At 50.1% G+C, this 25,687-nt stretch overlaps 1 protein-coding gene across 3 annotated transcripts in view; it reads right to left on the bottom strand.

Moving 5' to 3' along the window:
- Positions 1-8,809: 8,809 nt before the first annotated feature.
- The window catches only part of LOC140402509 (uromodulin-like), a 42,335-nt gene continuing 25,457 nt past the window's right edge, over positions 8,810-25,687 (bottom strand). For all 3 annotated transcript variants that reach the window (XM_072490374.1, XM_072490373.1, XM_072490372.1), the window contains exons 4-8: positions 24,367-24,443; positions 24,097-24,261; positions 20,235-20,333; positions 12,539-12,621; positions 8,810-10,073 (exon numbers count right to left, since the gene is read on the bottom strand). In XM_072490374.1, coding sequence (XP_072346475.1) covers positions 10,008-10,073; positions 12,539-12,621; positions 20,235-20,333; positions 24,097-24,261; positions 24,367-24,443 — 490 coding nt within the window. In that variant the 3' untranslated portion in view covers positions 8,810-10,007. The remainder of the gene's footprint in view (positions 10,074-12,538; positions 12,622-20,234; positions 20,334-24,096; positions 24,262-24,366; positions 24,444-25,687) is intronic.

Here is a 25,687-nt window from a genome sequence, read left to right as displayed (position 1 = left end):
CAGTGATTGGTGACAGTGCGGAACAAGGGCCAAACAAGAGCAGCATAGGGCATTGTGAATAGTGTTCTTAAAGGGAATAGATTAGTCCGAGGGAGAGTCGTTGAGGAGTCTGGATGCTGTGGGGAATAAGTGGTTCCTATGTCTGGATGTGTGGGTCTTCATACTTCTGTATCTTCTGCCTGATGGAAGGGTCTGGAAGAGGAAAAAGCCTGGGTATGAGAGGTCTCTGACAATGCGGTTTACCTTCTGAGGCAGCGAGAGGTGTAGACAGAATCAATGTGGGGGTGGCAAGCTTCTGTGATGCGTTGGGCTGAGTTCGCCACACTCTGCAGTTTCTTGCGATCTTGGGCCGAGCAGTTGCCATACCGAGCTGGAATGTAGCCGAAAAGGGTGCTCACTATGGACATATGTAGAGGTTTGTGAGAGCAGATGCAGACATGCCGAATTTCGTTAGCTTCCGCAGGAAGTAGAGACGTTGTTGGGGTTTCTTGACTGTTGCATCAACGCGAGTGAACTAGAACAGACTGTTGATGATAGTGACCCCCAGTAACTTAAAGCTGTCAAACATCTCCACTTCGGTGCCATGGATATCGGCGGGGATGTGCGTTGTGCTGCGCTTCCTGAAGTCGATGATCAGCTCATTGGTCTTTCCAACATTTAGAGAGAGTTTGTTTTCTGTACACCATGCAACCAAGTGATCAATCTCCCTTCTGTAATCTGATTCGTTGTTGTTTGAGACACGACCCACCACAGTCGTATCAACTACAAACCTATAGATTGAATTGGCGTTGAATCTTGCCACAGAGTCGTGTGTGTATCCGGAGTAAAGTTGAGGACTGAGCACACATCCTTGCGGGGCCCCGGTGTTGAAAACACAGAAGAGAGTTATTAGTAATTAGTAAATTGGTTATAAGTAATCATATTAACGCTTTGTACCATGAAAGGGAATCAGAAAACCAGATATCATAGGTGCCCAAGGGGGATATTGTAAGAAGCAAGGAGCCTATCAGATGAGGAGGAACCAGGCTGCAACCTCCCACCACCAATGGGACACAGGCGCCGACCGGCTTGGACACAACAACGAGCCCAAGGACAACCCCCAGACCCGAATGCGATGAGCAAATGACTGGCCACACAACTGGACACGGGTCAGTCCTGACCCCCACTGATGGATTAGGGACAATGGAACCTGGATATGAACATGTAAATGTCATGATCAATCTCACCAGCCGACATATCCCGGCCTCTTGCTGTGACATGAGCTATTGGTGCCCATGGAGAGGGAAATTTTGGAAGGGACAGCTCTGAAAATGCGTAAGCGACAGACAAGAAGCCTGGTGGCGTTGGCGGTTGGAGGATATGGGGCAGGAGTGTCAACGATAAACTCCCTTGGCATTGCAGAGGTAAGTGATGAGATAGAGCGTATGAAAGGACAAGTGAGAACTGAGGTCAGAGGGCGTATACCAAGACACCGATACAGCAGCAGATCTCAACGAACAAGCCAATAGGTGAGTATGGGAAAGCTCAAACAGTTCCAACCATTTCAAGGGACCATTAATGAATTAATCAATAGACAAGCTGATATTTCAAAAGAAATACACAGGTTGCAAATGTGCAGCATCTCTGTAATACAACTGCTTCAGAATCCCCAGATTAACCTCTCCCACATTGATCAGCACCAGGGCTCATTGGGTGAGAAACAATCAATTGAAGGCTTGGGTAAAAATGGCCCACCAAGATCCGGATAATAACCCCACCCTCCGCGTGGGGATGATGATGGATATTCCCGAGCGGAGGAGACTAGCACTCATGAGCTCCTCCGGGTAAACAATGTGGGACACTATGGGAGTGGGGTGTTAGGCTGAATGAGGCCTCTGAAAATGAAATCAACCTCAGCCAATGCAAATGATGTGGAGGCTTTGTAGAGGGTGCGGAAGCGGTCTAGGAGGATGTTGCTTGCTATGGAGGGCATTAGCTATGAGGAGAGGTTAGATAAACTCAGTTTTTCTCAGTGGATTGACGGAGGTTGAGAGGCGACCTGATAGAGGTCTACAAGATTATGAGTGACATGGACAGAGTGGATAGTCAGATGCTCTTTCCTAGGGTAGGAGACTCAAATACAAGGGGACATAGGTTTGAAGTGCGTGGGGAAAAGTTTAGACCAGATGTGCGAGGCAAGTTTTTAGCACAGAGGGTGATAAATATTGGAACGCGTTGCCTGGGGAGGGGGTGGGAACCGGTACAATAGGAACATTTAAGGGGCAACTAGACAAATCTCTGAATAGGGTGGGAATGGAAGGATACGGACTCCGTAAGTGCATTGGGTTTTAGTTTAGGCAGGTACCATGGTCAGCACATGCTTGGAGGGCCGAAGGACCTGATCCTGTGCTGTATTGTGCGTTGTTCTTTGTTCTAACTGGTTGTGTCCAGAGAAGGACATTAATGCAGAAGACTACTGCGGGTACACTACATGCGAGGAATGCACATGAGCAGTAGATGTGACCAACCAGACTGTCCTAAATAGCGCAAAATACATAACTTACTGTATTGTAATCTCACAGAGCGAAGATGCCTCGTCCTAATATTATTCTGGCCAATTTAGCTGAAACAATTAACATTGGCGATCTCCAGTTTATCCCGGTTGACGATGAATGTGGACTGAAAATGATGACATTGAGCGGAATGATAATGGCCAACATAATCCATGGCTGTGCCCAGAAGGAACTACCACACATACAGCAACAAGAGCAGACTGGACTGAGCTCAAAAAAAGAGGCTCTGGAATAAAGAGCAGGAGCAGATTAAGACGCACGAGCATGGCTAAGGAAATGTTTAAATCCCAGAGTTTCTTCAGCAAGATCTGGAATTGGGGACTGAATACCAATATCCACCCATGGATATGAATTCTATCACACGTGGTTGTAATCTTGTAGTCACGTGTCCTGATTGTGTTCATTGTTGCAATATGTTGCCTCAAGCGACGAATCAGGAAATGGTAAAGGGAAATGTGTCCCTGAAATATCGAAGAACTGCTGTGACTATTGCCCATTAGTACTTCCAGCCCTGAGCCCAAGCTCCACAATATCAGTCTGTCTATTCAATAGCCTATTCTTAGGTGAACAAGAGCCAGATGGGGGGACTGAAGGGGTGTTCTGGGCAAAAGACCATTCGATCAAAGTTGTTGGGACATGTGGCACATACATAGGCAAGTTTGTTACACAAAGTCTAGGAAATCAACAGTAGAAAATGTATTCCCTTAGCAGAGGCAATTGTAGCAATTATTAACTATTAAATATATAATCTGAAAGAATTGTAGTAATGAAACATATACATTTTTGTAAATAGTAAAAGGCTCACATGGCAGAACGGGATTAAGCCAACTGAAGTTAGCCACATCCTTCAGGGACGAGGAGTCACATATAATACAGTCTGGTCAGCTGAAAGCATTTTTTATCAGCAGCCCCAGACAGCACTGATGGATAGAGACAATAGCTCCAGTCAGGGACCAGGCTGAGACAGGACGGGCTGTATATACAAAAAAACGAAGAACTGCAGATGAAGGGTCTGAAAAACATCAAGAGAGTATGGGTAAAACGCTAAATGCCAACGACCTAATCACACAGATCCAAGCTACCGAGAGGCAGAGGTCCATTGGTCAATGTATGCATCTATAACAATAATGATTGGAGCATGTCCAGCCAAGGTGGGCTACCAGTCTTTTGAAAAAGACATTTTGAAAATTGGATGCAGTTGAACCGTGATGTCACAGGCTGCAGGTAAGTGATTGGCTGGTGACTGGTAAGTAGTTTTTCTTTTCCCTGAGGTGTTATCGTGCGGGGCGCAGTGGCTGCTGAGTGAGTGCTTGCTGAGAAGGGGAGTAATTTTTTAAAAAACTTACTGTTGGAAGTTTCCAGCTGAATCCAGTCAGAGTGAGGACAGAGTGACTGCTGGGTAAGTAATAAAGATTTAAATTGTTTGCACATGCCCATAACTGCTGATTGCTGTTCTTGTATGGGATGCAGTAGTTGCTGGTTAAGTGTTTTATTTTTACCTGTATTTAAGTTGGGCAGTTCCTAAACCCTAGACACTACACTTGTACTGTCCCCCAGACTTCCACCTGTTTTAACATAAGGGGTAGAGTGAATAATAGGTAAGCTCTTTCTTTCTTTTTCTTTTTTTTTATCTAGAGGGGATGGCAGGGAAGGCAGTGCAATGTTCCTCCTGCAGAATGTTTGAGGTGAGGGACGCAGTCAGTGTCCCTGCTGATTTCACCTGTGGGAAGTGCACCCATCTCCAGTTCCTCAGAAACCACGTTAGGGAACTGAAGCTGGAGCTGGATGAACTTCGGATCATTCGGGAGGCAGAGGTGGTCATAGATTGTAGCTTCAGGGATGTAGTTACTCCGAAGAATCAAGATAGATGGGTGACGGTGAGAGGGGCAGGGAGGAAGCAGTCAGTGCAGGGATCCCCTGTCGCCGTTCCCCTCAGTAACAAGTATACCATTTTGGATACTGTTGAGGGGGACGACCTACCAGGGGTAAGCCACGGTGAACGGATCTCCAGCACTGAATCCGTCCCTGTGGCTCAGAAAGGAAGGAGGGAGAGCAGGAGAGCAATAGTTATTGGGGACTCGATAGTTAGAGGGACAGATAGACGGTTCTGTGGCAGCGAAAGAGACTCACGGATGGTATGTTGCCTCCCGGGTGCCAGGGTCCATGAAGTCTCGGACCGTGTTTCAGAATCCTTAAGGGGGAGGGGGAACAGTCACAAGTCGTGGTACACATCGGTACCAACGAAATAGGTAAGAGAAGGGACAGGGATTTAAAACAGGAATTTAGGGAGCAAGGGTGGAAGCAGAGAGGCAGGACCAACCATGTTGTCATCTCTGGTTTGTTGCCGGTGCCATGTGCTAGTGAGGTGAGGAACAGGGAGAGAGTGCAGATAAACACGTGGCTGCAGGGATGGGGTAGGAGGGAGGGTTTCAGTCACGTGGATAATTGGAGCACATTCCAGGGGAGGTGGGACCTGTACAGACAGGACGGTTTGCACCTGAACCAGAGGGGCACCAATATCCTTGGAGCAGCACGGTAGCATAGTGGTTAACACAATTGCTTCACAGCTCCAGGGTCCCAGGTTCGATTCCGGCTTGGGTCACTGTCTGTGCGGAGTCTGCACATCCTCCCCGTGTGTGCGTGGGTTTCCTCCGGCTGCTCCGGTTCCTCCCACAGTCCAAAGACGTGCAGGTTAGGTGGTTTGGCCATGCTAAATTGCCCTTAGTATCCAAAACGTTTAGGAGGGGTTATTAGGTTATGGGTATAGGGTGGAAGTGAGGGTTTAAGTGGGTCGGTGCAGACTCGATGGGCCGATTGGCCTCCTTCTGCACTGTATGTTCTATGTATGTTCTATGTATGACCCTGGTGAGACCACATTTGGAGTATTGTATGCAGTTCTGGTCACCTCATTATAGGAAGGATGTGGAAGCATTGGAAAGGGTGCAAAGGAGATTTACCAGGATGTTGTCTGGTTTGCAGGATAGGTCTTATGAGGGACGGTTGAGGGAGCTAGGGCTTTTCTCTTTGGAGCGGAGGAGGATGAGAGGCGACTTAATAGAGGTTTATAAGATAATGAGGGGGATAGATAGAGTGGACGTTCAGAGATTATTTCCTCGGGTGGATGCAGCTGATACAAGGCGGCATAACTTTAAGATTCAGGGTGGGATATAGGAGTGATGTCTGAGGTAGGTTCTTTACTCAGAGAGTGGTTAGGGTGTGGATTGGACTTCCTGCTGTGATAGTGGAGTTGGCCATTTCGGAACTTTCAAGCGGTTATTGGATAGGCACATGGAGCACACCAGAATGACAGGGAGTGGGATAGCTTGATCTTGGTTTCGGACAATGCTCGGCACAACATCGAGGGCCGAAGGGCCTGTTCTGTGCTGTACTGTTCTATGTTCTGTGTATAGCTGCCGAACGAAAAACAATGTAAATTCAGAGTTAATCTGGAACCTGCCACAGATTGCTCTCCCAGGTATGTGGGGCAAGCTTTAAAACTAAAGAATGTATTTAACCAGAGTTGCTGTCTCCGTGAGTCCTTGTGTCGGCTGAACCGTAATTAAGAAGCAAAATCCCCCACGTGAGAGGCAACTTAACCCTTAAAAGGCTCCTACACGTGGTAAACATGGCTTTTCCCATCATCACCGTGAGTGGGATAAACACGGCTTTTCCCACCATCGCCGTGAGTGGGATAAACATGGCTTTTCCCACCATCGCCGTGATGGGATAAATACTGCTTTTCCAACTCATCGTCACCCTCAGCCAAATTCGGGAAAAATTCAGCCTCAGTCTCCATATTTAAACGAGGATGTACATGTATTGGAGGTGGAACAGTGATGATGGATAGATTGATCACTGAGATTAGAGGCAGAGTAAAACTGTTGATATTGTCTCAAGATCAGAGAATAAAACAGACACGATTCCGTGAGGCGTTTGTTGACACTGAGAAAGTTTTTCTATTGGTCTCGGAATCTAAACCACGAGAATCAGACTCAGGATCAGAGGATCAGAGTAACCTTGCTGTGCAGAAGCAGAATCACAGATCTCTGAAGACAGCAGGACAAGTAGATCACAGCGCCAGGGACTCGGGTTCGTGTTCAACCTTGGGTGACTGTGTGTGTGGAATCTGCACGTTCTCCCAGTGTCTGCGTGGGTTTCCTCCGGTTGCACTGTTTCCTCCCAGAGTGCAAAGATGTGCAGGTTAGATGGATTAGCCAGGCTAAATTCTCCACTAGTGACCAACAGGTTAGGTGGGGTTGCAGGGATAGCACGGGGGATTGCGCAGAGGTAGGGTTCTCTTTCGGAGAGTCAGTACAGACACGCTGGGCTGAATGGTGGTCTTTTTCACTGTAGGGATTCTATGATCATTTAAATCGGAGATGAGGACAAATTTCTTTTCAAAGTGTTATGGATCTTTGAAGATCTCCACTCCAGAGAGTTGTGGAAGCTCCATCTTTGAAGAGTGGGAAAGAGAGATTGTTGTTCTCAAAATTCAGGGACGCGCGAGGGCAGTTTTTTACACAGAGAAGAGTGGGTGCCTGGAACTCGCTGCTGGATGTGGTGGTGGAAGCAGGGACGATAGTGACGTTTAAGGGACCTCTTCACAAATACATGAACAGGATGGGACTAGAGGGATAAGGACCCTCGAATTGAGGAAGTCTTTAGGTTAGGGGGCAGCATGGTCAGCACAGGCTTGGAGGGCCGAAGGGCCTGTTCCTGTGCTGTACTTTTCTTTGTTCTTTGTTGGGAGTGGCCAGGAAAGTCGAGGTGAAGCCCAAGGTCAGCATGATGATTTTGAGAGGTAGAACAGGCTCGAGGGGCTGAATGATCTCCTCCTGCTCCTATATCTTGTGTTTTTCAGCCTTGTGAACAGCGACATTTCATCAGCAGAAAACTTGGCAAAATGGCCAGACTGAGAGAGGAAGATGAAGCAGGTAGAGGACAGAGGCACAGAAAGATCCCACTGGGAGGAACAAACCTAACATCAGTATCAGCATCAGAATACATTTCAATCTGGACCAGGATGGTTTTCACTCCCAATCGGATCATAAGAACATCAGAACTAGGAGCAGGAGTAGGCCATCTGGCCCCTCGAGCCTGCTCCGTCATTCAATGAGATCATGGCTGATCTTTTGTGGACTCAGCTCCACTTTCCGGCCCGAACACCATAACCCTTAATCCCTTTATTCTTCAAAAAACTATCTATCTTTATCTTAAAAACATTTAATGAAGGAGCCTCTACTGCTTCATTGGGCAAGGAATTCCATAGATTCACAACCCTTTGGGTGAAGAAGTTCCTCCTAAACTCAGTCCTAAATCTACTTCCCCTTATTTTGAGGCTATGCCCCCTAGTTCTGATTTCACCCGCCAGTGGAAACAACCTGCCCGCATCTATCCTATCTATTCCCTTCATAATATTATATGTTTCTATAAGATCCCCCTCATCCTTCTAAATTCCAATGAGTACAGTCCCAGTCTACAAAACCTCTCCTCGTAATCCAACCCCTTCAGCTTTGGGATTAACCTAGTGAATCTCCTCTGCACACCCTCCAGTGCCAGTACGTCCTTTCTCAAGTAAGGAGAACAAAACTGAACACAATACTCCAGGTGTGGCCTCACTAACACCTTATACAATTGCAGCATAACCTCCCTAGTCTTAAACTCCGTCCCTCTAGCAATGAAGGACAAAATTCCATTTGCCTTCTTAATCACCTGTTGCACCTGTAAACCAACTTTTTGCGACTCATGCACTAGCACACCCAGGTCTCTCTGCACAGCAGCATGTTTTAATATTTTGTCATTTAAATAATAATCCCTTTTGCTGTTATTCCTACCAAAATGGATAACCTCACATTTGTTAACATTGTATTCCATCTGCCAGACCCTAGCCCATTCACTTAACCTATCGAAATCCCTCTGCAGACTTCCAGTATCCTCTGCATGTTTTGCTTTACCACTTATCTTAGTGTCGTCTGCAAACTTGGACACATTGCCCTTGGTCCCCAACTCCAAATCATCGATGTAAATTGTGAACAGTTGTGGGCCTAACACTAATCCCTGAGGGACACCACTAGCTACTGATTGCCAACCAGAGAAACACCCATTAATCCCCACTCTTTGCTTTCTATTAATTAACCAATCCTCTATCCATGCTACTACTTTCCCCTTAATGCCATGCATCTTTATCTTGTGCAGCAACCTTTTGTGTGGCACCATCTGTACATTTCTCCATCAGAAACACCTTTCACACCTTGTGGTCAAGAATTTATAGATTTATTGAGCACACACTTCATGCAATAACATTGAAACACCCGCTTAACCGATCAGCCCACATGTGATGGTGAGGGATTCGAACATCTTACATTTCTCAGCTTAATATTCAGTGAAACAAACTCCCCACAATCCCAATCCTCGGGACAGTCGACTGCTTCATTCGAGACCTTTCTGACCACAGGTTTGTGGCTGTGAAAGTCCATTAATGGGAAGCTCACAGACCTGATTGTGTAATAGAAACAAGAGACAAACCAGTGAGCTGTAAATGCTGAGGCGGTCAGGCAGTAACTGTGGAGAGAATCCCAGTTACTGTTTCAGGGTCAGGAGCCAAAGCATTGCGCTCAAACAGGAATCTGGGGTTTTCTCCACAGCCGCTGCCTGACTGGCTGAGAGTTCAGTGTCTGCAGGAGTTTTCCCGGATATTAGTCCTGATCATGGCTCCCTCACACGAGCAGGTTCCCAGCTTCACGCTGCACAGTTGTGACCAACAGGACATTTTCACCGGGTCTATTGGTTGACATGAGTGAAGGTGGGAACACATTGCTCTCTGCTCCATCAGGAATATCGCTCCTCCAGATAAGGAGGATCTGATTGGACCCACCACATATCGGAAAAGCTGATCCCCTCCCTTGTTTCATTGAGCTCCTGGGATCAGTTATCAAATATTTCACTTTGATCAACAGAATGTGTTTCTGTGAAGGAAACAAGAATCCTGGATTTAATTCTGTCCCAACAACACCATTGTCGAGGAACCCTGAGGGAAAGGATGATCTCTACCCAGAGATTGTGCTGGGATTCACTGTTGTCTGGACACCCATTCTCGCTGCTGACAAATCTCTGAATTCAGCAACTGGACACAGATCTTTATAAAATCCTCTCATTCAGCAGACGGTTAAAAAGGGTCATTTGGGGTCAGTCTCTGTCCCACAGCCCAGTGGTCAGGAGTTCCGAATGGAGGTTATACTTCCCTATTCCACAAAGCAAAAACTAAAAGCTCCCACATTCCCCAATATGAAGAAGAATCAATCACGATGTAACATTAACACAGCGAGCGATTAACCCTTTGCTCGCTGCTGAACATTGGAAAGCTATTACTGAGCGAAGCTGTGAACACACAGGTCACTCGGTGCTCACTGGTACAATTCATCACCCTCAATCTTCTGGAGCAGCCACAGCCCAGAGCTAATCGTCTCCGACACTCAAATGAAGGTCCAGATCCGGGAATCGATTCCTGAGCGACAGCTTCAGCTACATCACAGACAGGAGAAATGGTTAATATTGCAGTGAGGGTGGGGGGATTGTGGGGTAGTGTTTGGGGACAAAAAGCCACCTTCACTGCCAATCACTGGCTGGAACGGCACAGGCTGTAAGGAACGGGGCAAATTGCTGCCAATATTTGAAATGGAAAGATCCGAGGGAGAAATGGATTCAGGGACAGACAGTGTGGGAGAGGCTGTGAGAGTAACAGAGAAAGTGGGAGACAGGATGAGGCAGAGAGATAGACTGGAGTGGAAAGAAGGAAGGGATCAGGGGTGAGCTGGCAAGGTGGATACAGAACTGGCTAGGCCATAGAAGGCAGAGAGTAGTAATGGAGGGATGCTTTTCTAATTGGAGGGCTGTGACCAGTGGTGTTCCACAGGGATCAGTGCTGGGACCTTTGCTCTTTGTAGTATATACAAATGATTTGGAGGAAAATGTAACTGGTCTGATTAGTAAGTTTGCAGACGACACAAAGGTTGGTGGAATTGCGGATAGCGATGAGGGCTGTCGGAGGATACAGCAGGATTTAGATTGTCTGGAGACTTGGGCGGAGAGATGGCAGATGGAGTTTAATCCGGACAAATGTGAGGTAATGCATTTTGGAAGGTCTAATGCAGGTAGGGAATATACAGTGAATGGTAGAACCCTCAAGAGTATTGAAAGTCAAAGAGATCTAGGAGTACAGGTCCACAGGTCATTGAAAGGGGCTACACAGATGGAGAAGGTAGTCAAGAAGGCATACGGCATGCTTGCCTTCATTGGCCGGGGCATTGAGTATAAGAATTGGCAAGTCATGTTGCAGCTGTATAGAACCTTAGTTCGGCCACACTTGGAGTATAGTGTTCAATTCTGGTCGCCACACTACCAGAAGGATGTGGAGGCTTTAGAGAGGGTGCAGAAGAGATTTACCAGAATGTTGCCTGGTATGGAGGGCATTAGCTGTGAGGAGCGGTTGAATAAACTCGGTTTGTTCTCACTGGAACGAAGGAGGTTGAGGGGAGACCTGATAGAGGTATACAAAATTATGAGGGGCATAGACAGAGTGGATAGTCAGAGGCTTTTCCCCAGGGTAGCGGGGTCAATTACTCGGGGGCATAGGTTTAAGGTGAGAGGGGCAAGGTTTAGAGTAGATGTACGAGGCAAGTTTTTTACGCAGAGGGTAGTGGGTGCCTGGAACTCGCTACCGGAGGAGGTAGTGGAAGCAGGGACGATAGCGACATTTAAGGGGCATCTTGACAAATATATGAATAGGAAGGGAATAGAAGGATACGGATCCAGGAAGTGTAGAAGATTGTAGTTTAGTCGGGCAGCATGGTCGGCACGGGCTTGGAGGGCCGAAGGGCCTGTTCCTGTGCTGTACATTTCTTTGTTCTTTGAGAGAGAGAGCGGGGAAGACAGGAACAGAGAGCGAGAGGGAGAGAGAAGGTGTTATATTCTTTGTTGTAGCCCCAAAGCGAGAGAATCAGAGGTGACACACGGTGCAAGGGGTTTATTTACAAAATGCTGCTCAGACAGGGCACACTGGTGAACTTCACAAAAGACCACAGAGCGCTCCGATTATGTCATTGCGTAACACGTGACATTAACACGTGGGTGGCACGGCGGCACAGTGGTTAGCACTGCCGCCTCACAGCACCAGGGACCCGGGTTCAATTCCAGCCTCGGGTGACTGTGTGGAGTTTGCACGTTCTCCCCGTGTCTGCTTGGGATTCCTCCGGGTACTGCGGTGTCCTCCCACAGTCCAAAGATGTGCATGTTAGATGGGGTTATGGGGCTACGGGGAGAGGGCAGGGGAGTGGGCCGAGATAGGGAGCTCATCCCGAGGCTCGGTGCAGACATGATGGGCTGAATGGCCTCCCTCGGCACTGTCGCGATTCGAGGGATTTGGTTGTTATATTACACCAGCCAATGCTGTTACTCTGATACATAACAGAAAGTAAAAGATGGGCAGATGGAGACAAAGCAAGAGATTGAGAGAGAGAGAGAGAAGGTGAGAGAGGGAGAGTGAGAGAGAGAGATAGAGGACAGACAGAGAGTGAGGCAGCAGCAGAGATAGACAGAGGGGAGAGAGAGAGTGAGGGAAAGATGCAGAGACAGAGAATGACAGAGAGAGAGAGAGAGGGGGTGACCCCGGGGTCAGCAGTGCAATGTGGGACTGCTTCACATCTCATTCTGCCCCTTGTTGTGTGAGGAGATCAGCCCAATTGGACTGACTGTGACAAATCCCCTGCTTTAGTTACACTGTCGAGGCTCCGACACCAACACAGCAACAGGAGGAGACCACTCAGCCCATCAAACCTGTTCCAGGGGATAGGAGGGCTGCCTGGGTAATATGAGGGTGAGCAGAGGGGGAGTGGAGCTGCTGTATGTGACGTGGAGACTCCTGATCTCTGAATTCAGACAGTGAGAGGCAGGTGTTGGTGTCAATATTTAATCGCAAAACAGTTTCTCACCTCCAGAATGATTTTCTGAATCGATGCAAGATCAAAGTCTCCCATTAATTTGATCACCAGTTTAAACTCTTTGCCGTTAACTCCTAAAGACAACAATCACAGCATGAGAATGTTAAACACACTAATCACAGCTCAGAATGTGTGTGCACAGCAAGAAGTCTGACATCATCAGGTTAAAGTCCAACAGGTCTGTTTGGAGAATGTGTGTGTGAGAGAGAGACAGCGAGATAGAGAGAATGTGTGTGAGAGAGAGAGACAGCAAGATAGAGAGAATGTGTGTGAGAGAGAGACAGCAAGATAGAGAGAATGTGTGTGAGAGAGAGAGAGAGACAGCAAGATAGAGAGAATGTGTGTGTGTGTGAGAGAGAGCAAGATAGAGAGAATGTGTGAGAGAGACAGCAGATAGAGAGAATGTGTGAGAGAGAGACAGCAAGATAGAGAGAATGTGTGAGAGAGAGACAGCAAGCTAGAGAGAATGTGTGTGTGAGAGACAGCAAGATAGAGAGAATGTGTGAGAGAGACAGCAGATAGAGAGAATGTGTGTGTGAGAGAGAGACAGCGAGATAGAGAGAATGTGTGAGAGAGAGACAGCAAGATAGAGAGAATGTGTGTGAGAGACAGCAAGATAGAGAGAATGTGTGAGAGAGACAGCAGATAGAGAGAATGTGTGTGTGAGAGAGAGACAGCGAGATAGAGAGAATGTGTGAGAGAGAGACAGCAAGATAGAGAGAATGTGTGTGTGAGAGACAGCAAGATAGAGAGAATGTGTGAGAGAGACAGCAGATAGAGAGAATGTGTGTGTGAGAGAGACAGCGAGATAGAGAGAATGTGTGTGAGAGAGAGAGAGACAGCGAGATAGAGAGAATGTGTGAGAGAGACAGCAGATAGAGAGAATGTGTGTGTGAGAGAGAGACAGCGAGATAGAGAGAATGTATGTGAGAGAGAGAGAGACAACAAGATAGAGAGAATGTGTGTGAGAGAGAGACAGCAAGATAGAGAGAATGTGTGAGAGAGACAGCAGATAGAGAGAATGTGTGTGTGAGAGAGAGACAGCGAGATAGAGAGAATGTGTGTGAGAGAGAGAGAGACAACAAGATAGAGAGAATGTGTGTGAGAGAGAGACAGCGAGATAGAGAGAATGTGTGAGAGAGAGAGAGACAGCGAGATAGAGAGAATGTGTGTGAGAGAGAGAGACAGCGAGATAGAGAGAATGTGTGTGAGAGAGAGAGACAGCAAGATAGAGAGAATGTGTGTGAGAGAGAGACAGCGAGATAGAGAGAATGTGTGTGAGAGAGAGAGACAGCAAGATAGAGAGAATGTGTGTGTGAGAGAGACAGCAAGATAGAGAGAATGTGTGTGTGAGAGAGACAGCAAGATAGAGAGAATGTGTGTGTGAGAGAGACAGCAAGATAGAGAGAATGTGTGTGTGAGAGAGACAGCAAGATAGAGAGAATGTGTGTGTGAGAGAGATAGCGAGATAGAGAGAATGTGTGTGAGAGAGAGAGAGACAGCAAGATAGAGAGAATGTGTGTATGAGAGAGAGACAGCAAGATAGAGAGAATGTGTGTGAGAGAGAGACAGCAAGATAGAGAGAATGTGTGTGAGAGAGAGAGACAGCAAGATAGAGAGAATGTGTGAGAGAGAGAGACAGCAAGGTAGAGAGAATGTGTGTGAGAGAGAGACAGCAAGATAGAGAGAATGTGTGTATGAGAGAGAGACAGCAAGATAGAGAGAATGTGTGTGAGAGAGAGACAGCAAGATAGAGAGAATGTGTGTGAGAGAGAGAGACAGCAAGATAGAGAGAATGTGTGAGCGAGAGAGACAGCAAGGTAGAGACAATGTGTGTGAGAGAGAGACAGCAAGATAGAGAGAATGTGTGTATGAGAGAGAGACAGCAAGATAGAGATAATGTGTGTGTGAGAGAGAGACAGCAAGATAGAGAGAATGTGTGTGAGAGAGAGAGACAGCAAGATAGAGAGAATGTGTGTGTGAGAGAGAGAGAGACAGCAAGATAGAGAGAATGTGTGTGTGAGAGAGAGACAGCAAGATAGAGATAATGTGTGTGAGAGAGAGAGACAGCAAGATAGAGAGAATGTGAGAGAGAGAGACAGCCAGATAGAGAGAATGTGTGTGTGAGAGAGAGGGACAGCAAGATAGAGAGAATGTGTGTGTGAGAGAGACAGCAAGATAGAGAGAATGTGTGTGAGAGAGAGGCAGCAAGATAGAGAGAATGTGTGTGTGATTGAGAGAGTGAGATAGAGAGAATGTGTGTTGAGAGAAAGACACAGCAAGATAGAGAGAGTGTGATTGTGTGAGAGAGAGGGACAGAAGGGGAGAGAGAGAACGTCCTGTGCAAATAACACCAAAATACCCCAAGGAAGCCAACAAACAATTCGGTGCAAGGCGAAGCCGCCAGCACTCGGGTCAGTGCACGCACCCCACCCCCAGCCCCCAACTCTACCCCCCCCCCCCCGACTCCAGCAACAGCCCCACATTGGTGGAGAGGCGCCCGCACGCAGCACAGTCCACCAGGAAAGGACAGGCAGCTCACAGTGAGGAGAGAGACAGAGCGAGAGAACACCCCTCCCCCTCACTCGCCCCGGGAAGGACACCTCAACCCCAGTGCACAGAAGCAGGAGGGCCGCAACTGGCGAGCACCCAGGCGCTAAGCCCAAAGTAAAAAACAGAATAAAAATATAATAACCATGTAATCCCACAACAATAAATTAAAACCAAAACATGCTATGGACAAGCAGTGCACATAGTCTATTGGACCCAAAAAGAAAATGGTGGAAAAACTCAGCATGTCTGGCAGCATCTGTAGGGAGAAAAAGAGCCAACGTTTCGAGTCCAGATGACCCTTTCTCAAAGCCCCTGCTCTCACAGTTCCAGCATCCGGTCTCCGGACACCAGCCAGTCCAAAACTGCAAAAGTGAGTCCGTTCTCCTCCACTTTCACCCTGACAGCGGGCCAATCAAAACCGCCCCGTGCTCCACTCCCAGACAGTAAGCCAAAAGGCAGCCAGTGACAAGTACTGGTCCCAGGCGTGGCAACTGCAGGCAGACAAACTCTATCCTCTCTCTCCCCTGCAACCGGGGCATGGAGTGGACTGAAGTTTTATTGTGACTAGTGAGGAACAAAGTGAGCTGTACCCGGTCAGTCTGGCATCTCGTGGAGTCCTTGTCTCCGTCTCCCACTCCCCTAATTCATGCCATCTCACTCCCCTCACTCACTCCATCCCACTCCCCTCACTCACTCCATCCCACTCCCCTCACTCACTCCATCCCACTCCCCTCACTCACTCCATCCCACTCCCCTCCCTCACTCCATCCCACTCCCCTCACTCACTCCATCCCACTCCCCTCACTCACTCCATCCCACTCCCCTCACTCACTCCATCCCACTCCTCTCACTCACTCCATCCCACTCCCCTCACTCACTCCATCCCACTCCCCTCACTCACTCCATCCCACTCCCCTCACTCACTCCATCCCACTCCCCTCACTCACTCCATCCCACTCCCCTCACTCACTCCATCCCACTCTCCTCACTCACATACTCCATCCCACTCCCCTCACTCACTCCATCCCACTCTCCTCACTCACTCCATCCCACTCTCCTCACTCACTTACTCCATCCCACTCCCCTCACTCACTCACTCCATCCCACTCCCCTCACTCACTCCATCCCACTCCCCTCACTCACTCCATCCCACTCCCCTCACTCACTCCATCCCACTCCCCTCACTCACTCCATCCCACTCCCCTCACTCACTCCATCCCACTCCCCTCACTCACTCCATCCCACTCCCCTCACTCACTCCATCCCACTCCCCTCACTCACTCCATCCCACTCCCCTCACTCACTCCATCCCACTCCCCTCACTCACTCCATCCCACTCCCCTCACTCACTCCATCCCACTCTCCTCACTCACATACTCCATCCCACTCCCCTCACTCACTCCATCCCACTCTCCTCACTCACTCCATCCCACTCTCCTCACTCACTTACTCCATCCCACTCCCCTCACTCACTCACTCCATCCCACTCCCCTCACTCACTCCATCCCACTCCCCTCACTCACTCCATCCCACTCTCCTCACTCACTCCATCCCACTCCCCTCACTCACTCCATCCCACTCCCCTCACTCACTTCATCCCACTCCCCTCACTCACTCCATCCCACTCCCCTCACTCACTCCATCCAACTCCCATCACTCACTCCATCCCACTCCCCTCACTCACTGCAGCCCACTCCCCTCACTCACTCCATCCCACTCCCCTCACTCACTCCATCCCACTCCCCTCACTCACTCCATCCCACTCCCCTCACTCACTCCATCCCACTCCCCTCACTCACTCACACCATCCCACTCCCCTCACTCACTCACTCCATACCACTCCCCTCACTCACTCCATCCCACTCTCCTCACTCACTCCATCCCACTCCCCTCACTCACTCCATCCCACTCCCCTCACTCACTCCATCCCACTCCCCTCACTCACTGCAGCCCACTCCCCTCACTCACTCCATCCCACTCCCCTCACTCACACCATCCCACTCCCCTCACTCACTTCATCCCACTCCCCTCACTCACTCCATCCCACTCCCCTCACTCACTCCATCCCACTCCCCTCACTCACTCACTCCATCCCACTCCCCTCACTCACTCCATCCCACTCCCCTCACTCACTCCATCCCACTCCCCTCACTCACTCCATCCCACTCCCCTCACTCACTCCATCCCACTCCCCTCACTCACTCCATCCAACTCCCATCACTCACTCCATCCCACTCCCCTCACTCACTCCATCCCACTCCCCTCACTCACTCCATCCCACTCCCCTCACTCACTCCATCCCACTCCCCTCACTCACTCCATCCCACTCCCCTCACTCACTGCAGCCCACTCCCCTCACTCACTGCAGCCCACTCCCCTCACTCACTCCTTCACACTCCCCTCACTCACACCATCCCACTCCCCTCACTCACTCCGTCCCACTCCCCTCACTCACTCCATCCCACTCCCCTCACTCACTCCATCCCACACCACTCACTCACTCCATCCCACTCCCCTCACTCACTCCATCCCACTCCCCTCACTCACTCCATCCCACTCCCCTCACTCACTCCATCCCACTCCCCTCACTCACTCCATCCCACTCCCCTCACTCACTCCATCCCACTCTCCTCACTCACTCCATCCCACTCTCCTCACTCACTTACTCCATCCCACTCCCCTCACTCACTCACTCCATCCCACTCCCCTCACTCACTCCATCCCACTCTCCTCACTCACTTACTCCATCCCACTCCCCTCACTCACTCACTCCATCCCACTCCCCTCACTCACTCCATCCCACTCCCCTCACTCACTCCATCCCACTCCCCTCACTCACTCCATCCCACTCCCCTCACTCACTCCATCCCACTCTCCTCACTCACTCAGTCCATCCCACTCCCCTCACTCAGTCCATCCCACTCCCCTCACTCACTCCATCCCACTCCCCTCACTCACTCCATCCCACTCCCCTCACTCACTCCTTCACACTCCCCTCACTCACACCATCCCACTCCCTTCACTCACTCCATCCCACTCCCCTCACTCAGTCCATCCCACTCCCCTCACTCACTCCATCCCACTCCCCTCACTCACTCCATCCCACTCCCCTCACTCACTCCATCCCACTCCCCTCACTCACTCCATCCCACTCCCCTCACTCACTCCATCCCACTCCCCTCACTCACTCCATCCCACTCCCCTCACTCACTCCATCCCACTCTCCTCACTCACTCCATCCCACTCTCCTCACTCACTTACTCCATCCCACTCCCCTCACTCACTCACTCCATCCCACTCCCCTCACTCACTCCATCCCACTCCCCTCACTCACTCCATCCCACTCTCCTCACTCACTCCATCCCACTCCCCTCACTCACTCCATCCCACTCCCCTCACTCACTCCATCCCACTCCCCTCACTCACTCCATCCCACTCCCCTCACTCACTCCATCCAACTCCCATCACTCACTCCATCCCACTCCCCTCACTCACTCCATCCCACTCCCCTCACTCACTCCATCCCACTCCCCTCACTCACTGCAGCCCACTCCCCTCACTCACTCCATCCCACTCCCCTCACTCACTCCATCCCACTCCCCTCACTCACTCCATCCCACTCCCCTCACTCACTGCAGCCCACTCCCCTCACTCACTCCTTCACACTCCCCTCACTCACACCATCCCACTCCCCTCACTCACTCCGTCCCACTCCCCTCACTCACTGCAGCCCACTCCCCTCACTCACTCCTTCACACTCCCCTCACTCACACCATCCCACTCCCCTCACTCACTCCATCCCACTCCCCTCACTCACTCCATCCCACACCACTCACTCACTCCATCCCACTCCCCTCACTCACTCCATCCCACTCCCCTCACTCACTCCATCCCACTCCCCTCACTCACTCCATCCCACTCCCCTCACTCACTTCATCCCACTCCCCTCACTCACTCCATCCCACTCTCCTCACTCACTCCATCCCACTCTCCTCACTCACTTACTCCATCCCACTCCCCTCACTCACTCCATCCCACTCCCCTCACTCACTCCATCCCACTCTCCTCACTCACTTACTCCATCCCACTCCCCTCACTCACTCACTCCATCCCACTCCCCTCACTCACTCCATCCCACTCCCCTCACTCACTCCATCCCACTCTCCTCACTTACTCCATCCCACTCCCCTCACTCACTCCATCCCACTCCCCTCACTCACTCCATCCCACTCCCCTCACTCACTCCATCCCACTCTCCTCACTCACTCAGTCCATCCCACTCCCCTCACTCAGTCCATCCCACTCCCCTCACTCACTCCATCCCACTCCCCTCACTCACTCCATCCCACTCCCCTCACTCACTCCATCCCACTCCCCTCACTCACTCCTTCACACTCCCCTCACTCACACCATCCCACTCCCCTCACTCACTCCATCCCACTCCCCTCACTCAGTCCATCCCACTCCCCTCACTCACTCCATCCCACTCCCCTCACTCACTCCATCCCACTCCCCTCACTCACTCCATCCCACTCCCCTCACTCACACCATCCCACTCCCTTCACTCACTCCATCCCACTCCCCTCACTCACTCCATCCCACTCCCCTCACTCACTGCAGCCCACTCCCCTCACTCACTCCATCCCACTCCCCTCACTCACTCCATCCCACTCCCCTCACTCACTCCATCCCACTCCCCTCACTCACTCCTTCACACTCCCCTCACTCACACCATCCCACTCCCCTCACTCACTCCATCCCACTCCCCTCACTCACTCCATCCCACTCCCCTCACTCACTCCATCCCACTCCCCTCACTCACACCATCCCACTCCCCTCACTCACACCATCCCACTCCCCTCACTCACACCATCCCACTCCCCTCACTCACTCCATCCCACTCCCCTCACTCACTCCATCCCACTCCCCTCACTCACTCCATCCCACTCCCCTCACTCACTCCATCCCACTCCCCTCACTCACACCATCCCACTCCCCTCACTCACTGCAGCCCACTCCCCTCACTCACACCGTGCAGAGTAATAATTGCCACTCTCTCAGTAGTGGGTTTGACGATTGCTCCGGGAGTTTTCCAGGTGAACTTTGAGTTTAAAATCCCTCTGGATGTTTGTACCTGATGATGATGATGTAGCATTTGGGACAGTCATTGAAGATGCAATGTGTGCCCGAGTGGTCTGCGGTGTGGGTGGGAGAGTTGGAACAACAGCTTCAGCTGGAAATAAGGGACACAAAGAGAGGGAGACTGAGTGAGGACAAAATCACAACATCAAAACAAAATACCAAAGTGCCGGGAATCTGAAGTCATTACAGAAGCTTCTGGAAAGACTAAGCACACCTGACAGCATCTGTGGAGCGAGGACCAGAGAGCCTTGCAGATTGATAAACTGTTTTTGGCCGAGGGACAGCAGCCTACAAGGTTAAGTCTGTTCCACAGACAGTGCCAGACAAGCTGAGTATTGCAGATTCTTCTGTGGGGCTGGTTTAGCACAATTGGGCTAAATAGCTGGCTTGCAATGCAGAACAAGGCCAGCAGCGCGGGTTCAATTCCCGTGCCGGCCTCCCCGAACAGGCGCCAGAATGTGGCAACTAGGGGCTTTTCAAAGTAACTTAATTGAAGCCTCCTTGTGACAATAAGTGATTATTATCATTATTACCACAATCACCAAAACTCCGTTTCAAACCCTTCCAATAATTCAGCAAATGAGAGAGAGGAGGCGGAACAGCCTCCACAATCATACAAATGTGACTCCTACCCAGACTGGTCCCCACACGGACAGTCCACATACTCCTGACCCCATAACAAACCCCTCCACCCATCAGTCAGCCCCCCACCCTGCACACCAAACCTCGACCCGAACAAGCTGACCTCTGGGGTAGAGGATCCCAAACAGTCACAACTCTGTCAGTTTATCATTTTTTAAAGTTTCCCTCCCTCTCGGCCCGAACTGGCTTCCCCGTATTTTGAATTTGTGCCTCATGGTTCCAGACTCCCAAACCCGGGAAAACAGCTCAGCCACGCCCACCCTGAGCCACGCCCACCCTGAGCCACACCCACCCTGAGCCACGCCCACCCTGAGCTACGCCCACCCTGAGCCACGCCCACCCTGAGCCACACCCACCCTGAGCCACCCCCACCCTGAGCCACCCCCACCCTGAGCCACACCCACCCTGAGCCACACCCACCCTGAGCCACACCCACCCTGAGCCACACCCACCCTGAGCCACCCCCACCCTGAGCCACCCCCACCCTGAGCCACACCCACCCTGAGCCACACCCACCCTGAGCCACGCCCACCCTGAGCCACATCGAGCCTGTCTCTGCATTAAGTATGTTTTAGGTTTCAGTGAGTGTTCATCGGGTCAGAGAGTTTCACAACACAGAAAGAGGCCCTTCAGCCCATCGGGTCAATGCTGACCTTCAAATACCCGTCTATTCCAATCCCATTTCCCAGCACTTGGTCTGTTGTCTTGTTTGCTTTGGCATTTCAAGTGCTAAACGCGACTTAAATGTTCTGAGGGTCCCACCTCCACCCCCTTTCAGGCAGCGAGTTCCAGATTCCCACCTCCCTCTCGGTGAAAAAGCTTTTCCGCAAATCCCCTCCATGTCTCCTGCCGCTGGTCTGAAATCTGTGCCCCCTGATTATTGGCCCCTCAACTGAGGAGAAAGGTTTCTTCCTGTCCACCCTTTACATGTCCCTCAAATTGTGTACACCTCACTCCGGTCCTCCTCGGCCTTCTCTGCTCCATGGAAAACCGCAGCCTAACCAGGGGAGCGTGGTAGCACAGTGGTTAGCACTGTTGTTTCACAGCTCCAGGGCCCCAGGTTCGATTCCCGGCTGGGTCACTGTCTGTGCAGAGTCTGCACATTCTCCCCATGGCTGTGTGGGTTTCCTCCGGGTGCTCCGGGTTCCTCCCACAAGTCCCGTAAGATATGCTGTTCGATAATTTGGACATTCTGAATTCTCCCTCTGTGTCCCCGAACAGGCGCTGGAATGTGGCGACTGGGGGATTTTCACAATAATTTAATTGCCCTGTTAATCTCAGCCTACTTGTGACAATAAACATTATTGTTATTAGAGCTGGAACGCTCCAACCCAGGAACATCCTGGTGAATCTCCTCTGCACCCTCTCCAATGTAATCACATCCTTCCTATAATGTGGTGACCAGAACCGTACACAGTTTCCCAGCCAGGGTCTAAGCAGTGTTTTATACAGCTCCATCATTACCTCTCTGCTTTTATATTCTATGCCATGGCACGTATCCCATATGCTTCTTAACCACCTTATCTACCTGTCCCGCTGCCTTCAGGGATCTGTGGACATGAACCCGAAGATCCCGCGGGCCCTCTGTGCTTCCTCGTTTCCTGCCGTTCACTGTACATTCCCTTGTCTTGTTCCTCCTCCCAAAATGCATCACCTCACACGTTTCAGGGTAAATTCCACTTGCCGCTGTTCTGGTCCTCTAACCAGCCCGTCTATATCATCCTGAGAGAATACATGTCTGGGTTCTTCAAACTCTCTTTGTAAGACAGACCAGACACCCCACGAATAAGTCTGGTGAACCTTCGGTAAACTCCAGCAATGGGAATAATATCCTTCCTCGGGTAAGAAGGGGATTTGAGGAAAACAGTTTTACCCAGAGGGTGGTGACGGTCTGGAACACACTGGCTGGGAGGGTGGTGACGGTCTGGAACACACTGGCTGGGAGGGTGGTGACGGTCTGGAACACACTGGCTGGGAGGGTGGTGACGGTCTGGAACACACTGGCTGGGAGGGTGGTGGAGGCGGTTGCCTCACATCCTGTAAAAAGTACCTGGCTGAGTTCTTGGCACATTGTAACATTCGAGGCTGTGGGACAAGTGCTGGCCAATGGGATGAGGTGGGCAGGTCAGCTGCTTTTCATGCATCGGTGCAGACTCGATGGGCCGAAGGGCCTCTTCTGCACTGTGTGATTCTGTGATTCTATAAGGAACCACATCGACACAAACCATTCGGGGTTTGGTCTAATCAGAGTTCTATAAATTTGCAGCAAGATTTTGCTGCTCCTGGACTCCAATTCTCTGCTGACAAAGCCTAACATACCATTCACTTCCTAACTGCTCGTTGTAAATGCATGCTGAGTCTCAGTGACTTATTGATGAGGACTCCCAGCTCCCTTTGTACGTTTACACTTTCTAATCTCTCACCATTTGAGAAATAATCTGCACATCTGTCCCTCCCACCAAAGTGATGACCTCACATTTTCGATGTTCTCTTCCATCTCCCATGTTCTTGTCCACTCACTAAATCTGTCCAAATCCCCGTGAAGACTCTTTGTATCTTCCTCACAGCTCACATTCCCACTCACGTTGCTCCTTTCACAATCTTGGAAAGATTACAATTGGTTCCCAACGTCCAAATCATTGATCAATAACAGCTGGGGCGGTCCGGAGAGCTGAGCCTTGTGGACCCCACTCGTCAGAGGCTGTCAATGTGAGAGTCACCCCTTTATTCCCACTCTCTGGTTTCTGCTTGTGAACTAATTCTTAATCTTTGCCAACATCTTGTTTAGTTTGTTGACCAAACTCCTGTTGGTAACTTTATCCAAAACTTTCTGAAAATACATAAACTCTTCATGCCCTTTCTCAATTCTGTCAGTAACGTCCCAAAAAACGTCCAATATGTTCATCAAACATCTTCCCCCACATTAACCCATGTCGACTGTGTCCAGTCAGATCCTCATTCTCCAAGTGTCCATTTCTCACATCCTTTGGAATTGATTCGAGCGTTTCCCCTCCGACTGCAGCAAGGTGACTGAGTTGGGAAAGGGTTACAAAGGAGCTGTAACAGTGTCTGATTCAGTTCCCGTCGCTGGAAATTACACTTTGGGTTTCAGTCCCTTACAGCAGGAAGGTCTGATGTAACTTTATCATTGCTGCTGCTGACCTGGGACATCCCAGAATTACCCGTTTACTCCATTTAAAACCCCAATGTACCTGTGCAGTAAGCGAGGTTACAGGTGGGTGCCGTCGACAAGTAATAAACAAAGTAATCGCTGCAGCGTTTGATCTTTATTTCCTGAGTCCAGTGACAGGGATTTCCACTCCAGTGAAAACAAACTCTCCTCGTCACCTCCCCATCACCCGGAGTGGGATGGGAACCTGAAATGAACAGAGTGAAACAGAGGGAACAGAGTGAAAAGTGTATCCAGTGTGAATACTGTTGGACAGTCAATGTAAATCTGAGATAATAGAGTCTGAAATTACCGTTTAACCAGCCCGGGGCGTTTGTGGAGCAGTGATTGATTGCGACAACAGTCTCAGGAATGATCGATCCACCAGGACTGAAAGAACAATCACACAGTCAGTCGCTGTACTGGGGAAATCAAAATAAAATGAAGCTGGAATTACTCAGCTGGTCAGGCAGCCTGTGTGGAGAGAAACAGAATTAACCTTTCTGTTTGTGATGACCCTTCGTCAGGACAGGGGAGTTATCACAACACCAAACATTAACTCTGATTCTCTCCACAGAAGCTGACTGAGCTGCTGAGTATTTCCAGCCTGTTCTGTTTCCATTTCACATTGTATTCAGGAGGACGTGTGTGAAATGTGCAATGAGATAAACTCAGTCAGGGAGGAACTATTACCATGTTTAGCACCCTGGAAAGTGGACATATCCCCTGAAAGAGACAAAATGTACCCGAGGCTGCTGAGGAGAACAAGGGAAGATGTAACAAAGACTCAAAGCAGCTTCACCCATCGACCGTGGCGAAAGGTGTGGATCCGGAGATCTGGAGGACTAATAACATTGATAAAACCAGGATGAAGAGACAGGAGCACTAAGGACAGACTACTCCGCCTGATGTCTGTTGTGGGTAAATTACGGGAAATAATTGTGTGAGATGATATCTACCATGGTGAAGAAAGACATAAATTCATCAGAGTCAGGATAGATTTCCTCGGGAATCAAGTTTGACTAATGTGATTGCATTGAGGAAGTTACGTGGAGAGTTGATGAGGGTAATGTGCATGATGTAATTCACATGGGTTTTAGCAGGAGTTTGGACAACATCCAACAAGACAGACAGATCAGGGAATTAGAAGCTGATGAGATGCAGACAAAGTGGTGAACTGGACCCCAACTGGCTCCCTGTCACAACTGGCTTCTGGGTGGTGTGTGGCCTTTACCATTGAGTGAGTGTCCCTCACCACGGAGTGTGTGTCCCTCACCACGGAGTGTGTGTCCCTCACCACGGAGTGAGTGTCCCTCACCACGGAGTGAGTGTCCCTCACCACGGAGTGTGTCACCCTCACCACGGAGTGTGTGTCCTTCGCCACGGAGTGAGTGTCCCTCACCACGGAGTGAGTGTCCTTCACCACGGAGTGTGTTTCCCTCACCACGGAGTGTGTGTCCCTCACCACGGAGTGTGTGTCCTTCACCACGGAGTGTGTGTCCCTCACCATGGAGTGTGTCAAGCTCACCACGGAGTGTGTGTCCTTCACCACGGAGTGTGTGTCCCTCACCACGGAGTGTGTTTCCCTCACCACGGAGTGTGTGTCCCTCACCACGGAGTGTGTGTCCCTCACC

Source organism: Scyliorhinus torazame, chromosome 25 (assembly GCF_047496885.1).
Source record: "Scyliorhinus torazame isolate Kashiwa2021f chromosome 25, sScyTor2.1, whole genome shotgun sequence".
Classification (NCBI taxonomy): Eukaryota; Metazoa; Chordata; class Chondrichthyes; order Carcharhiniformes; family Scyliorhinidae; genus Scyliorhinus; species Scyliorhinus torazame.
Note: the sequence above shows the minus strand (reverse complement) of the source record. Positions and strands in the feature narration are given on the sequence as shown.